At 33.0% G+C, this 17,500-nt stretch overlaps 1 protein-coding gene and 1 non-coding gene across 8 annotated transcripts in view; one reads left to right on the top strand and one right to left on the bottom strand.

The window, feature by feature from the left end:
* Positions 1–17,500, bottom strand: part of Sarm (sterile alpha and armadillo motif) — a 199,581-nt gene that overhangs the window by 159,082 nt on the left and 22,999 nt on the right. For 6 of the 7 annotated variants that reach the window (XM_065502918.1, XM_065502917.1, XM_065502919.1 and 3 more), the window contains exons 2-3: positions 12,622–13,693; positions 12,423–12,550 (exon numbers count right to left, since the gene is read on the bottom strand). In XM_065502918.1, the coding sequence (XP_065358990.1) occupies positions 12,423–12,550; positions 12,622–13,441 (948 nt within the window). In that variant the 5' untranslated portion in view covers positions 13,442–13,693. Of the gene's footprint in view, positions 1–393; positions 591–12,422; positions 12,551–12,621; positions 13,694–17,500 lie in introns of those variants that run through there. The other variant, XM_065502922.1, reaches the window with a different exon arrangement.
* On the top strand, positions 14,352–14,423 carry TRNAE-CUC (transfer RNA glutamic acid (anticodon CUC)). The gene has a single exon. It is a non-coding gene; the product is annotated as a tRNA-Glu (tRNA).

The following is a 17,500-nucleotide window of genomic DNA, read 5'->3' as shown; positions in this document are numbered from 1 at the left end:
AAAATCTAGCTGAATACAAAAAGTATTTAAATCGGCTTAAGTGGTTCCGCCTTAACACCAAAGGTTGGTTAAAGCAGTTAAACGTTTAAAATCAACTAAAAAATTTTAATTTAACTCAAAATTAATACGTTTTTTTTTAAAAAAAACAGGCAAATTAAAATAAATAATGAAATCATTAAAACAACGTAATAACACATTGTTTTGTATCAATTTGTAGAGTTTCATATCATTTCGTTTCGTTTTATTTTTATTATTTATTTATTTAATTTCAGTTTATAATTGTTTAAAACAATAAATCTACAGATAGTTGTTGTTTTAAACAAAATGTAAACAAAACAAATGAGTAGTGAGTGATTTGAACGCAACAAAAACAAACAATTGAATGAATCTTACCTTGACAGTGGTTAAATCCGAATTAAATTTCATGGTAGCAGTTTTCAAAGAGGAAATACTACTTGTTGTGCACGTCAATTTCTCGCTGGTTAAAATATCTTGGGTCTTTGTTGTTGCCAGCACTCTAATGGGAGAATCTACCACATCGATGGTGGGGCTGGAGCAACTTGAAGGTGATGACAATGATGATGAGATGGGAGAAAAAGAATTTAAACGTTGTGTCTCTGAGGTGACACCTAAGGAATTTGTAAATAAAACAGGTTTTTTCTCAGAGTTTGCTGTTGAAAAGATTTCTTTAGCAGGGGTTGGGGGTAACGATTGGCTACTAAAAGTTTCTTTAGAAAGAATCTCGTTTATTATGGAAGATTCTGCTTGTTTTACTTCTTCTTTTGTTGATATTTGATCTTGAGCTAATATTTCTTTAGGTTGTTGTAGCGGTTGGTTAGAATTCCTTTCAGGTGTTGAGAGTTTGCTATGACGCGGTAAAGTAGATGCCGAGGGTTTGTGCACGAGTACTGGCTCATCCGCTTGCTTTAAGCTCGCTTCACGTGTTATACAATTAAGCGAGAGACGGCGTTGTTTAAACCGACGTTTTGATTCACGTTTCGCTTTGGTATTCTCGTTAAACTCTTTATCTTTTATGGCCAAATTTGTTTTTTTACACCACAAATTGCTAACACGATTGCCCATAATAATTTATTAAATTTTTATTTTTAATTTTTTTTTAAATTCTTTTTTATTTTTTGTATTTTATAAAACAAATAAACTTGATTTTCTTTTTAAAATTTTAAACAAATTTCACATTTTCTAAAATTTCTTTTGCTTTTGTTATTACAAACAATTTTCTCATATAGATAGCTTCAACACTTTCTTTTAATTTCTTGCTAATACTTCTGCTACGCACTTTTTTATTTACTTATTTTTCTTTAGGTTTTTATTAAACGTTTTTTGTCGCCTTAAACCCTTAACTGTCTAAAGAAAAACCTTAATAACTGAGTAACTGCTAAATGACTAAATGACCAAGAAACTAACCCGGCACGAGTCTCAATTGAATATAAACTGAACAGCATGTTCTTTAAAAACTACAAAATAACTCAACTCTCAAACACACTGACATTCAGCGCCCAACAACACAAATAACGTAACTCAACAAAAATATTGCCACTTTATACTATAAAAACATTAAAAAAAATAATACAAAAATACAAACAACGTATAAACGAAAAAAAACTAAAACAGAAACAGAAAAAAAATAAATAATAAGTAAATAAAATTCTAACCATATACAATATTTAATACAACACGAGATACTTTGCTACTGCTGCGGATACAACAACTAAAGTCAACCCAACACTACCACTGACACAATTACTCTCCCATACACTTACGGGCACATAAATGTGCTCAGTGGAAATGTCTTTGCCAGAGCCGGCGAAGTATCCATTCTCACAATTGTCCTAGGTTAAGTTTATAAGTCGATAAAATCGGTCTGTCTAGAATATTCATTGAGATTTTATATTAATATAAATTGGACAAGTTGCGATCAGTTGAAAAGATCGATCGAGAGCTTTCTTATTTGTAAAACGTTCTGAGCATCTGTACCATTAAAACTTTCAAACTTTACGGTGTCAGATTTGACACCGGATCTATCAGTTATAAAGCCTGGAAGTAGTCCTAGACAGTCACAACTTTCTTGGTTGGCAGAATCTCTATGTGGAAAATGCAGCAATGATCTCAATGATTCGGTTTCGAATCGAGAATCGTCCAGTATTCGCGCAAACTTGAGAGTTATCAATTTCAATTTCTGGTGGTCAGAACTATTACATTTGACACTCTTTGACCTGATGAGCTGTTGTGGTGATTAAAACAATCTCTCCACCATTGATCCTTCTTGAGTTTTTTATAAAGCCCTTAAGTATATCCCTTTGATTTCCATTTCTTAATTATCCTGATGTTAAACTCCTTCGATATTATGTTGGGAGGTAGGAAGCAGTCAAGGGCAGTTTTCAGTTTCAGGAACGAGAATTTCGAAGTCGCATGGAAGGTTCAACTATCTTAGTTGATTACAGCAGTTGAGGAAACTCAGCAATGATAAGTATAATTCGGTTTCGAAAATGGGCATCTGCCAGTATTCGCGATTTCGAAGTCGCTTGGGATGTTCAACTACCGGAGTTGACTAGATTTCAATATGTCTTCCTCAAGTTGCCGTTTCTCTACATAAATGATCGTCTGAGTTAAACATCTAGGAGAGAGTATATCAGTTACTCAGTCACAACGTTTAACTTTATTTATGGCTTGAACAGAGTTTGCCCCATTAAACAACAGACATTCAGTGGTACAAATGAGATCCAAGAGCGTCCAATGCATCCCGAAAAAGTCACAGTTGGTTTGGATTTTGGACTAGCGGTGTCATCGGTTCATCTTACATTGAGAACGACGTTGGCCAGGCCATCACCGTCAACTTCAAGTGCTATAGATCGATGATTACCAACCTCTTTTGGCCTGAATTGAATGATATGTACACCAACGACATATGACAACACAGCTCAGGCCACATTGGACATTCTGCACGAGCAATTTGAGGGCATGGTCATGTCACGTAGAGGTGATGTGAACTGGCCACCGAGATCTTTCGTTTTGACCTCGTTTTCTTGGGCGATTACATGCTGATAGAAACCGCGGAACTGTTTTGCTTTTCGAGAACGTTGTAGCAGTTTCCCATCCTAAACCATAGATGTGACTGATGTTGACCTGTTTTTATTGGTGGTATTAACGAAGTAGCAGAAAAACGTTAAGATAATTTCTTCGCTATTTTAGTCTCCTCGTAGGCTCGTAGGCCAAATATACCTGCTTTCTCACAGTCAATTGCTAAAGAGAGTTAAAACATTCTAAAACAAGTTGTGAAGGTCTTATACTGATATAAATATAGATTCCAAAAGAATGTGTATAGAAAAGTTAAAGTGGTATTTATTTCCAAATCGTGAAATATAAATCACATTACTGCAAAGATTTATAGACCGATCAATCTGTCATCGTTATTGCCGAAAACGGTGGAAACGAATGAAAACAATCCGGAGAGTTATCTGTCGGCGAAAAGATAAACACTCCAACATTAATTACATGACATTTTCTACCCGTTCGTATACTATAGGTATCAGGGGCTTTGAATTTCCTATCAAATGTCAGTTCATAGTTAATTCTATTGACAATTGTCTATTGACAAAACCAACGAGCAGATGAAATCCATTTATCTTAAGTGTAAAAACTGGAATCACCAAATGACAAGGAGAGATTGGTACTTTTTAATAAATAAAACAAATGGCTTTTAATGTCACAATTCAAAATTGTTCTTAAATATTTCGAAATTGTTGATTCTAAAAACATTTGTCGAAGACATTCTTTTAAAACTCTTGTATACATTTCATACAAAAGTCATTTGTTTATGGTTGTACACGGTGTTTTTTTTTTGACTATAGTTAAAAACCAAATATAATAAACGTCAAATGTTTTGGGAGAATTCAAAACAAAATAAACCCCCCATACATACATCAATTTGTTCGTAATGTTTTTCCCATACTTCTTCATTTAATTTATTTATAAAATTTTTAGCTTTAGAGAATATAAATTTTGTTTAATATTCTCTGATTTTCGTCAAATCGATTTTTGGCAGTTTCTTATTTATATACATACAATATTTATAAAAAAAAATATTTTGAAACAAAAATGTGTGTTGAAAATCTCAACAGAGTAAACTGATGAGACTAAACTTATAAACTCACACACCCAAAAATAATAAATAAACAACTACAAAAAAAAAAACATTAACAGCACAATGAGACACAAGCAAATAAACAGATTTTTTAAATATTTCATTAAAATTTTTAAAAAGTCTGTCTAGTATTTAGTTATGACAACATTAAGTAGCAACCAGCGGTAGCAGCAACAAATATTGTTTTATTTTTTTTTTTATTTATTTTCACTGGCAGACGTAGAGGGAAAAAACACAGTGCCCATTCAATATAATTGAGAAATAAATATAGATATTTATGTACTTGTCTTTGAAATGTCTCAGAGCGATCATGTCAATACCCTACATATGCCTATGGCATCGTTATAGAGGTTTAAATATGCAAATTAATGTCAATAGGTTTAAATTTTTTCTAAATTGATTTTTCGGGGAATTAATTTGCATATTTTAAAGAATATTTTTTTTATTAAAACATACATATTCATGAGTTGATAAGCGTAGTTTTGAATGAATTTTTGTAAAAAAAAAGGAAAAGAAAGTTTATTTCTGCAGTAAGAATAGAATATACAATGTGATTTAAATGTTATACATTTTTATGATGATATTAACCCTAAATTTGATATGGATATTTTGTATTAAACTTAGATGATATGTTAAGATTTTCAACCATATTAACTTCAATCGTAGGTCTTTATACCGCCCCAGTTTAGCTTCAATCGTAGGTCTTTATACAGCCCCAAATTAGTTTCAATCGTTGGTCTTCATCCAGTTCTAGTTTAGTTTCAATCATAGATTTTTATACAGTCAGAGTTAAGTCTTTATACAGGTCTTTATACAGTCTCGGTTAAGTTTTTATACAGTCCCAGTTCAGCTTCAATCGTAAGTCTTTATACAGTCCTAGTTTAGTTTCAATCGTAGGTCAATCAAGTCCCAGTTAAGTCTTTACACAGCCCCAGTCTTTATACAGTTCCAGTTTAGCTTCAATCGTAAGTCTTTATACAGTCCCAGTTAAGTCTTTATACAGTCCCAGTTTACCTTCAATCGTATGGTTTTTATACAGTCCCAGTTTAGCTTCAATCGTAGGTATTTATACAGTCCCAGTTTAGCTTCAATCGTAGGTATTTATACAGTCCCAGTTAAGTCTTTATACAGTCCCAGTTTAGCTTCAATCGTAGGTCTTTATACAGTCCCAGTTAAGTCTTTATACAGTCCCAGTTTAGCTTCAATCGTAGGTCTTTATACAGTCCCAGTTAAGTCTTTATACAGTCCCAGTTTACCTTCAATCGTATGGTTTTTATACAGTCCCAGTTTAGCTTCAATCGTAGGTATTTATACAGTCCCAGTTTAGCTTCAATCGTAGGTCTTTATACAGTCCCAGTTAAGTCTTTATACAGTCCCAGTTTAGCTTCAATCGTAGGTTTTTATACAGTCCCAGTTTAGCTTCAATCGTAGGTATTTATACAGTCCCAGTTTAGCTTCAATCGTAGGTCTTTATACAGTCCCAGTTAAGTCTTTATACAGTCCCAGTTTAGCTTCAATCGTAGGTCTTTATACAGTCCCAGTTAAGTCTTTATATAGTCCCAGTTTAGCTTCAATCGTAGGTCTTTATACAGTCCCAGTTTAGTTTCAATCGCAGGTCAATCAAGTCCCAGTTAAGTCTTTACACAGCCCCAGTCTTTATGCAGTTCCAGTTTAGCTTCAATCGTAAGTCTTTATACAGTCCCAGTTAAGTCTATATACAGTCCCAGTTTAGCTTCAATAGTAGGTCTTTATACAGGTCTTTATAAGTCTTTATACAGTCCAGTTAAGCTTCAATCGTAAGTCTTTATACAGTCCCAGTTTAGTTTCAATCGTAGGTCAATCAAGTCCCAGTTAAGTCTTTACACAGCCCCAGTCTTTATACAGTTCCAGTTTAGCTTCAATCGTAGTTATTTATACAGTCCCAGTTTATCTTCAATCGTAGATTTTTATACAGTCCAGTTAAGTCTTTATACAGTCCAAGTTTAGCTTTAATCGTAGGTCTTTATACAGTCCCAGTTTAGCTTCAATCGTACGTCTTTATACAGTCCCAGTTTAGCTTCAATCGTAAGTCTTTATACAGTCCCAGTTTATTTTCAATCGTAGGTCAATCAAGTCCCAGTTAAGTCTTTACACGGCCCCAGTCGTTATACAGTTCCAGTTTAGCTTCAATCGTAGTTCTTTATACAGTCCCAGTTAAGTCTTTATACAGTCCAAGTTTAGCTTCAATCTTAGGTCTTTATACAGTCCCAGTTAAGTCTTTATACAGTCCAAGTTTAGCTTTAATCGTAGGTCTTTATACAGTCCCAGTTAAGTCGTTATACAGTCCAAGTTTAGCTTCAATCGTAGGTCTTTATACAGTCCCAGTTAAGTCTTTATACAGTGAAGTTTATAGCTTCAATCGAAATCTTTAACATAGTGCCAGTTTAGCTTAATACAGTTCCGGTTTAGCTTAAATTGCAGGCGTTAATATGGCCCAGTTTAGCTTAATATAGTTCCGGTTTAGCTTAAATTGCAGGCGTTAATATGGCCCAGTTTAGCTTTCGCAAAACAGCTGTGAACCATGAGTCCATGTTGAAGAAGCCGTTAAAACAAATCTCGTAAAATAAACATCCCGCAGGTTCCCTTTTGTTTTTTTGTTAAAACCGGCAATTATCACTGAAAGACTTTTCGTATTTATATTTCCATTTTCAATATTTAACTGTTGATTAATTAAGATGGCTGTCCAAATATTTCCTCGCCCCAAAATCTTTTGTATGGATTTACATTTTATTAATTTATTAAATTTATGTTACTGCTTCATCATAAATAAACTTTGACGGGATACTATACCTCTATATACCGGCTATTTTCCAATTTTGGCTAAATGTTCTTCCTTAAATCCACTTTTTATGGATTTATAAACAACAAAATTTAGTCACACCATGAAAAATAAAGTGGGTTTGTGTATTTTAAATAAGGAAAACAAATTAATCCATAGAAAGTAAGGGAGTGCCATTTGTAGTTAAATCAAATATACAAACACTAGCTCTCTCTCTCTCGTCTCTGTAGTAGTCATTAACTAACTTATTTAGCAAGCAACTAGCTTACTAACTTAGTAACTAACAAACCACCACCCAAGCGTACCATCAAATCATGTTGCATCGACGTCACACTAACCTCATAATGATCAACTTTTCGTAAGTTGTAATAATTTTTCATTTTATTAAGAGTTTTTTACGAGCAGGTTTTTTATTCATTCTGCTTGTTTATTACTTTAATGATCATTAGTAGTTTGCATGTTTTATAGTATTGTTGTAGTTGGTACCCTGCACCAAGAAAATATCGGTCAAAGATCCTTTCTCTATACAAATGTAGCAGAATTATGGCGCCAAATCGTATGTCTGTATGCACTTATTTACTTCAATACTAATCAAAGCCTCTCCTTCTTAGCTTTTCTCTCCTTTTTAGACATACAACTGATCTTAATGCTGATCCTAATGATCGAAATTTTGTCAACATTTAGTATTATCCATTTTTCATTAGGGCATTTAAGATTCGGCCCAGTCTTATCCTAACTTGTTGTATCTTTTGTATATTTTACTAATTAAGGTAGTGAGGTGTTAACTGTATTCAAACTATTGAAAACTTGTTTTTTTTTCTCTCTAATTTTTGTTCTTTCTTCTAATTTGGTATTTAATATTCCCAACAAATAGTAAATAGTATTTGTGTTTTATTTTTTTTTTCATTATTTTATTATTATACTCATAGCCATCAAATCTATCTATCTATCTATATTCAACATTTGTATTTCAATTTATTAATTTCACCTAGACTTTATGGATTTTTTGTTTGTTTGTTTTGCCTCACGTTGCTGTTGTTTTCCTCTTTTTCCTTCCTTTTCAGTGGCTTTAGGCAACATTGTGAGTTGTTTGGCTTAAGATTTCTTCGGTTGGTTGGTTAGTTGGTGTGAATAATTTAGCTGCGTTTTAAAAAGTCATGACCTTTGATTTGGCATTAATTGTATGGGAATTATGTTTTGTTTCGTTATTTCAACAGAATTTTAAATAGTAAGTGAATTAAAGAATTTGGATTAGAAATTGTATCACAGTCTAAAATTAGCTCAACAGATTGTGTAGTTTTGTAAATAACATTTTAAATTGAGTACGTGCCTTTTGGCTGGTGTTAAAAATAGCAACTGTCAAAATGCCCACAATGTTTCGATAATTGAAATAAAGGCATTTTCTGTATAAATTGAAAATTAAGTAAGTTTATTACTACAATAGTGTATAACTCTGAAAATACTGCATTATTATAGGAAATAAGCTTAATAAAAATCAAAAATGTACTTTAAATTTAAATAGTACCATTTAAAAAAAGTAATATTTTCAATAGAACCATTTTAAAAAATATGCTATTTTAGATAGTACTTTTTTAAGTATGTAGTGTGATTTAAAAAAAGTACTATTTTGAAAAACTAACCTTTAAAAAGAAATTATTTTACAAAACTACAACACTATTTTAAATGGTACTATTTGAAAAGGGTTCAATTTAAAAACAGTACCATTTAAGCGCTTTTTTAAAAAAGTACAACATATTTTATTAAAAAAATGTACAATTTCAAAAAGTACTATTTTAAAAAAATGCTGACATGGCTCCACTATCTACAAGGATATTGATGTATGACTTGAAAATGCGGGATTTACAATAACTGGCGTATCTTTTGAACGATGGTTTTGTTTTTAATAACTTATATGTCATTTTAAAAGGTATATACATTAGAGTGGGTAAATTTTTTTCTCTACAAAGAGGTTATCAAAATCGTAATTTACGATGAATTCTAAGAAGTTTTGCCGAAGAAACCATGGGTCTAAAATCAAACTGGAGCTTCCCATTTTTAACGCGAAAATTTTCCTTATTATATATTTTTGTTTAAATATGCTAACATTTTATTGAGCCTTTTAAGAAACTTGAATATGTTTAAGTTTTTTTAAAAGGAAATAAAGGCAAAAAAGATGAATCTTTGCAAATGGAGAAGATTAACAATAAACTTCACCCGAGTATGGTTACAAAATCTCATATTGTGGTTGTGCGAGAACCTAAAACGGATCTTTTGGGTCACAGTGGGGGAAATGAAAAATAAGAAAGGTGCAAATAAATTTCTAAGTTCCAAACCCATAATCCGATTTTAATAAAATATCTCACGACTATAGAAGAGTTGTTACTAAGCTTATTTATTTTTTATTTTCTGTATAACTAAAGATTAATGTAAGTCCTTTTTTTTGAAAAAAATTTGGAAAATAATACTTTTTCAAATTGTTTTAATTGAATTCCACATAACTTTTGACTTGGTATCGATTTTGAAATAATTCTTTTCTTATAATACTAATAAATTTATTGTTAATTAAATGATATATATTTGAAAAAATCGGGAGAGATTTGGATCCGTAATTTGCAAAAATACAGACCAAGGTAAGTAAAAAACATAAAATTTTAATTTTCAATGGTGAATATCTCGTAAACTATGGTAATATTTTTTGTAGCTCTCTTCTAGTAGATTCCACATATATACAAATATTTCAAATCGGATAGAGAACAAAAATTCTGCATCATTTTTAATTTGTAATATACCCGAGACACCCCAATTTGGGTTCCAAATTCAAAACATCTATAGTCTTGGGGAATTTTATTAAAATCGGATCATCGGTTTAGAACTTACAAGTTTATTTGCACTTTTTTTATTTTTCATTTTCCCCCCCCCCCCTGTGACCCAAAATAACGGCTTTAGGTTCTCGCACAACCACAATATGAGATTTTGTAACCATCCTCGGGTGTAGTTTATTGGTAATCTCCTCCATTTGCAAAGATTCGTCTTTTTTGCCATTCTTTCCTTTCGAAGAATCCCAAACATAGTCAAGTTTCTTAAAAGGCTTAATAAAATGTTAGTATATTTAAACAAAAATATAAAATACGAAAGGAAAATTTTCGCGTTAAAAATGGGAAGCTCGGTTTTGATTTTAGACCCATGGTTTCTTCGGAAAACATTCTTAGAATTCGTCGTAGATAGCGATTTTGATAACCGCTTGTTGCATTTTTTTGACTCCATACAAATTGACCCACTCTAATATACATATATGTCATTTATTCTAACGTAATCATTGAACATTTTTTTGGTTCGAAAATGTCGAATTTTGTACCAACGAATCAAGTGCCGCTGAAGCACACCGATTGCTCACCAAATCTTATGGTGAATGTTTTTCATCGGTTTCAACGACCAATATATGGTTTATTCAGATCAGTGATTTTGACACAAGAATTGGAGAGATTATTATTATTATTAATTCATGAAGATTGTTGGCAAACTCAACAAGAGCTTTGCAAAATCAGTGGGAGCTACTCAAGCAGCAATTTCAAAGCGTTTGTAAGCGGCAGGATTCACCCAAAAGCAGGGAAATTGAGTTCCATACGAATTGAAGCCGTGATACTTAGAAAGACGATTTTGCATGTCCGAAATGATGCTAGAACGCTATAAAAATAAATAATTTTTGCACCGAATCATTACTTGCTATGAAAAATGGATCCATTACGATAACCCCAAGCATAAGAGATCATATGTGAAGACGGCCAAACAGCCGAATCGACACCAAATTAAAATATCCATGGCGCTAGGGTAATGTTCTGTATTTGGAGGGACCAAAAGGGTTCTATGAAATCGGAAATCTGACCAGATCATGACAGGGAACCTGTACCGAACGCAACTGATTCGTTTGAAGCGAGCATTGGGCGAAAAACGCGCAGAATATGCGGCTGTATATTTCATCATGACAACGCTCGGCTACATTATGGAATACCTGTTAAAAAGTATTTAGAATAAAGTGGTTGGGAAGTTTTGCTTGCCCTGTCCGACTACTATTTGTTTTGGTCGATGCAGAACGCTCTCTCTGGGATACGCTTTACTTTGGAACATAGTATTCCAATATTGGCTTGATTCGTTCATGGCCTCAAAAATGAGCAGTTCTTTTGGCTCGGAATTCATATGATGCCAGAAAGATGGGAAAAGGTCATAGCTAACAATGGCCAATACATATATTTATTAGAGTTAATTTCAAAAAATTGTGGTGGTTCAACGCACCTAAAGACGCGCATTTTGAGCACATTTTTCTGTAGAGAAAAACGGTTGAATATATTGCAAATATGATTTCATGAGTCAATTCTGCATCAAAAATTAATACAATTGATATTTTTTGAATCCTTAAAAATAGTTCCAAGAACCCACAACAGGGGGCGCATATCTCATAAAAAAATAAAACAAAGAATTTTAGATTTTTAAATATGCACGATGAAAACCGAAAACCTTTTTAAACCGAATTTTTTTTTACAAAAAAAGAATTTTTGTCATAAATTTTTTTTCACTAATATATTTAAAAAAAAATTAAAAAATGAAAAAAAAAATTTCAAAATTGTTTCTCAAAATTTAAAAATATTTTTTTTTTTCAAAATTTAAAATATTTTTTTTCGGCATAGCCGAATATAGCTCTCTTACTTGTTTTTATACAGGTTGGTAATGAACTTTGTCACCAAATTATACTTCAAAATAATTTGTTTTTAAATATTTTTAGGTAAATAAAATTAAAATTTTTTATAAACAAGTTTTTTTAATTTTTTTCTTTTTGAAATTGTTTTTTAAAAAAGGTTTTTTCCAATTTTTTTTTTTAATTTTTAAAAAAAATTTTTAGAGAAAAAATTTATGAAAAAAAAATTGGGGTTAAAAAATATTTTTCCCGATTTGGACCCATTGTAGGTCCAACTTACTATATATAGCTTTATGCAATGGACTTTAAAATATCTATCATTAGATATTCATATTGTCTATATTAATGACTTAGTAATCCAGATATAGATCAAAAATCGAGGTTTTCTCCTTATATCTCATCCATTTGTGGGCCGATTGTCATGGTGAAGGGTATAAAAATATGAAAATAATCTTAGCGCCTGATTCAGAAACACGACCTGAAAAAACTTTTTAAAATGTTTGTATGAAAATCACTCAGTTTTCTATATAAAAAAAAAATAAAATTGCTTTCCTGTCGTGTTTCTGAATCAGACCATTAATCGCTGATCAATTAATTATCTAAATTCCTCATCTAAAATCCTTAATGAAAAAGCTCGAAAACCATCGTATTTAGGGGAATATTTTCTTAATTTGAGATCAGTTCTGATTTTATCAAATTCCTTATCATTAATATAGGTATAAAATATCTCATGTTAAGTTAGCAGTACTTACATTTCCATAACTCCGTAAAGTTGAGGGGCTCAAATTAAACAAACGACTTAGATGATTCGTTGGAGAGCCCGAACTGGCTGTAGAAGGAGATATTGAAGAGGCAATTTCGGCAAATATTGGAGAGTGATCTACAAAAATAAACAAATATTAAAGTAAATAAAATTGCTTCATTTAATAAGAGAAAAAAACTCAAACTTACCTCCCCCTGCCACCGCTGGTGAAGAGAATTCCTTGGCGAAAGCAAACAAGTCATTATTATTGCAGACATCCGAAGAATTTAATGTTATGCTGGGATTGCGCACCCTTAAGAACTTATTACTGCCACCACTCGATGGAGTAGCTGCTGTACAGATGGGAGTGTTGGTAGAATGATGCAAAACATTTGGTAAATGATGTGACTCTAGGGGAGAGGCTGATTTCGGAATATGGGAATTTAGTGAAGTTGTGGTTGGGGTGGAAGAAAAATTGGGGGTATTGATGGGGGTACGTTTGAGAATCGGAGCAGGCGGCAGTTGTGAGGGCGATGAATGTTTGAATTGTGTAGCGAGTGTGTGGCCCGTTGTAGCTGGTGCCGTTGAGTTTAGCTGAGAATGTTGTTGCGAGTCACCCGGTTGTTTGGGTATCGCTAAACGTAAAGTCTGCCTGGCAGCTAGTCTACGTGCAGGCGCAAATTTATATGATGTTGTAGAAGTATTGGTTGGCGTTGACGATGACGATGATGCCGACGCTGGTGAAAGACCAGCCCCCACATTGTTTATGTTTGTAGTTGTTGTTAATGGTGAGTTATTAGTGTGTGTGTTGGTGGTGGAATTGTTGGATTTATTTACTAAATTCGAAACAGAGAGACCGGCATGCTGATCGTTTGGATTGTAATTGTGGATTGTAGCAGTTTGTGGCTGGTTGTTGTTCGTTGTTGGCATTTTTGATGTATATGAGCTGGATGACGCATGTGGATGGTGGCTATTGTGATGATGATGTTGATGACTATTCATTGGAGTGACCAAATGTGATGAATTCATTGTTGGGTTTTATTTTTATTATTTTACTCTTCTCTTTTGTTCTTTTTCTTTTTGTTAATGAGTGAGTATTTATTATAATTTTTTTAGGTTTTTTGTTCGTAAATTTATGAATGAATTTTTTTATTTTTGTTTCTTTTTGCGTGTGTGTAAAATTATTTAAATTTAGTTTTTTTATTTATATTTTTTGTTTGGATTTAAAACGATTTACATGTCAGGTATTTATTTGTTTGAAATTTGTGTTTATTTCAGCATCTAAATTTTGTAAAGAATTTTTAGTATGTATTATTATTTAGTCGGCATGTTTTTGATATTTGAATTTTTTAATTTAGGTCTTTTAGCTAAATACATATTTGTTTTATAACATTAATATGCTTTTAATTATAGAACATTATAAAATGTACATATGTACGTGCATAAATGTTTGTTTGTATGGTTTAAGCGAAAAAGGTATTAAAATCCATTTAACATTATTTGGCCTAAAATTATGGTCGGATTGCTTGAATATCCAAACAATTTCTTTAATTATTTAGTGATTTTACAATAATTTTTAACAGAAAAAATAAATCAAATACAAAATTTGTAGTCAATATTTGTATTCCGAATTAAACCAACCAAAATTTCAAGTCCAAATCCTTAAACAGGTGTTTAAAACTTAGTTTGAATTTGTACTTATATTGGTGTTATTTAAATATAATATTTACTAATTTTCAGCCTTTAATGACGCACTCTTTAATAATGAAAATTTAAATTTCTCGTGTTTTTTCATTTATTTAATATGTACTTTTGTAAAGGAAAATCAGAATTTCTTTGGATAAAATATGATTCAAACCTGGACGTTAAAAAACTGTAATATAGAATTCTATTTATAGAATAACAATTTAAGTACAACAATTTGCTTGTGATATAAGTATCCCGTATTGTCTAGTGGTTAGGATATCCGGCTCTCACCCGGAAGGCCCGGGTTCGATTCCCGGTACGGGAAATTTTTTTTATTTAATTTTTTAAATACATAATTGTTAATTGATAAAAAATTAAGAGTAATAACAGGAATAATTATCCCCAAGGCTGTTATAATGACAATCAATGCCTCAAAAGGCTGCTCAAAAATAGTACAGTTATAAGATCTTCCCATAGGGAAATTCGAACTTTAATGTTGAAGCTACATCTATCGATTTGGCTGTCATTTATTCAGTTTGTTTCACCAAATCACCATGGATGAATATGCAAATGGTAAAATCATTTTATCAAAATGGATGTTCTGTTCGGTCAACATACCGCGCACTTCGCCCATTTTACGGTGAGGCATATTTCTTGATGAATGGGTACGTCATCAAACAAAATTTTCGAATTTGGGACGATACCAATACCAATGTGGTTTAAAGAAGACTGCGCTACAGTCTCATGCTATATTGGACATTCAGCACGAGCGATTTGAGGGCATGATCATCTCTCTGGTACTCTGTACCAGAAACAACAAGATTCCGTAAATTAAACCACCCAGATTACATGTTATGGGCAGATCGTTATTGATTATTTTAAGCCCATGTCATTCAACGACAGTGGATTTAATGTTTCGATCATGGATATACAGACTGGAGACATACACTCTCCCCATGAAAATGCATTTAAGACAGCTGGCTCGAAATCGAAGGGGGTTGTGAATGCTTCATATTGTTAGTTCCGGGTACCGGGGCATCAACAAGTTCTAGAAATTGTGTTGCAGGTTCACTGGTCAGAAGGGAAATCTCGCTCTTGAATGATGAGGCTGATCGATTGATATGCGCTTTCATATTGCGAAAGAGATCTAGGAAATAGTTTGTGATTATGTACAGACTTTATGATCGTCGGCAAGGCTAATATGTCCTAGACATGACTGTCGTCAGCAATACTGATAAAAAATAATCGGACTGCTTGACTACGGAATATGGTAGCACACTGACCACTGCCTGTTCGGTGTGTAATGTGTCGATCATGGGTAGACGGACTGGTAACATAAAATCCCTCCAATGAAAACCATTCATCAATAATTGCTCGAAATCGAAGATGTGGAAATTATCCTGGTGCCGAGACTTTGGTGTCTTTGGAAACTGTATGTGGATTTATTGGCAAAAATTGGAGTCTTCCTTTTGAATGATGAGACTGACCCATTGAGTTGCGTAGCATTTACATCGTGCAAACGATAACAGCATTGGAGACTCCATGATTATGAACAGACTGTACGATCGAAGACAAGGCCAGTATGTCTTTGGTACGTCGGTCTACGAAATGTGGTGTCAGTGATCACTGTCCACTGCCTGTTCTGTGTGCATGCTCCCGATTGAAACTCCCAAGTAATGACTTATGTAGAAGTTGTCATGATGAAGAAGAGAAGAAGGCGGATCTGTCAGAGACGGTTCGATAACTTCATACTTGCAACTAAATGTTCTGGTTGATAACTCACTTTCCTCTCCTCGACTCCCTATTAACCAGGGATCCCAAAGGAACCACAGAGGAGTGTCTGTTTAAATTTTAAACAGACACTCCTCTAGGGTTCTTTAAAATATCCTAAAATGTCTTCCCATTACTGGTATGATGTCTAGAGACAATGCTAGAGTTAACTGTTCTTAATAAAATACTGGATATTAACCGTACAACTATGAAAGTCGGAGATGGTAGGAACTTCTGACGGAGACAGACATCAGGTTGGATTACTTCAAACGTACAACTAAATGATCTGGTTGAAGCTGAGGCAATCACTTTCCTCGGCCTCCTATTAACCAGCGATCACAAGTGGAGCCTATTTATTCTAGAGTTAGCTGCCCTTAATAACATACTGCACTTCATCCTTACGAATTTGGAAGTCGGATAGTGCCATCATAGGAATGATAGGAGGCAAAACCTTTAGAGTTGCACAAATTAATTTAGATAAAGCCAAACAGAGACAACTGAGCAGCAAATTCTCTTATTCGTTATAATGTAATATCAGTCTTTATACACGGCTCGAAAGCTGATGAGGGAACTGGTTGCGAAATCACCTTGAACCCTCGATATTTCTCAGATTATCTTATAAATGTATTGCTAGTTGCTAGCTGAACAGAACCCTCAATTCTTGTGTGGTGAATTCGAGATGTAAACTCGTTTACATTCAATATTTGTTTGGACGACATCAAGTCAGATTGTTATGGATGTCAGGGTATTCGAAGAAATTAAAAGTCTGAAAAGATTGGCTCCTTATGAAAATAATTCGCAGACCTAACTAACCAAATTCATTTGGTCGAAATGAGAGGAAACTTGCCTAGTCGAAACTGATCCGACACTCACTTTTTAGTAGCCTAATACTATGTTCACATTTGCAGAGTTAATCATCTCAAACGTGATTTAGATCTAATCACTTCAAAATCGAGATGATTATCCATACATTTAAATGATTTGTTAATCACTTGTTTTTGTTTTTTATTTGCCAACATAATCATTTTAGTGTCAACTTAATCATCTCAAATGTAATGTGAACGGCTTTGATTAACTTAATCAAAATTTTGCTTAAACGCGTTTAAAAGCCCAAGTGTGAACATAGCATAAAGATATTCCCTACATTGACTACTGCAGAATCTATTTGAACGAGGAAGAAGAGGAGTCAGGACACCGGCCAACTGGCAACTGCTGTGATTTGTTAGGAATACTGAGAGGTCCCCATTCAAACGTATACCCTTCATTTTAGGCTTTTCAGGGATCAGACTATTAGAAAATATTGAAAGCAGGAATGGAATATGAAATTTATGTTTGTTATCAAAATAATATTGAAATGGTACTTTTTCATGGCCAGAATACTAACATTTAAATTATCTTCATATTAGCGTAGTTCTGGTATGGAAATCGTTGTTAGCGTGCCAGAAAAGATGAAAAACTCTTTAGGCACAAAATCAAGCCATAAAATAAACAGGATTTAAATTATCATCTTTGTATCACCCAAATGGGTTCAGCTTCTTTGCAATGAGTGGGATTTTGCATTTACTTGTCTATCTTCTTTTCAATGTAGTGAAATTAAAAGAAAACTTAATAACGACATGAACGGACATGCCT

Source organism: Calliphora vicina, chromosome 3, assembly GCF_958450345.1.
Source record: "Calliphora vicina chromosome 3, idCalVici1.1, whole genome shotgun sequence".
In the NCBI taxonomy this organism is placed as follows: Eukaryota; Metazoa; Arthropoda; class Insecta; order Diptera; family Calliphoridae; genus Calliphora; species Calliphora vicina.
This window is presented reverse-complemented; position numbering and strand designations above follow the sequence as displayed.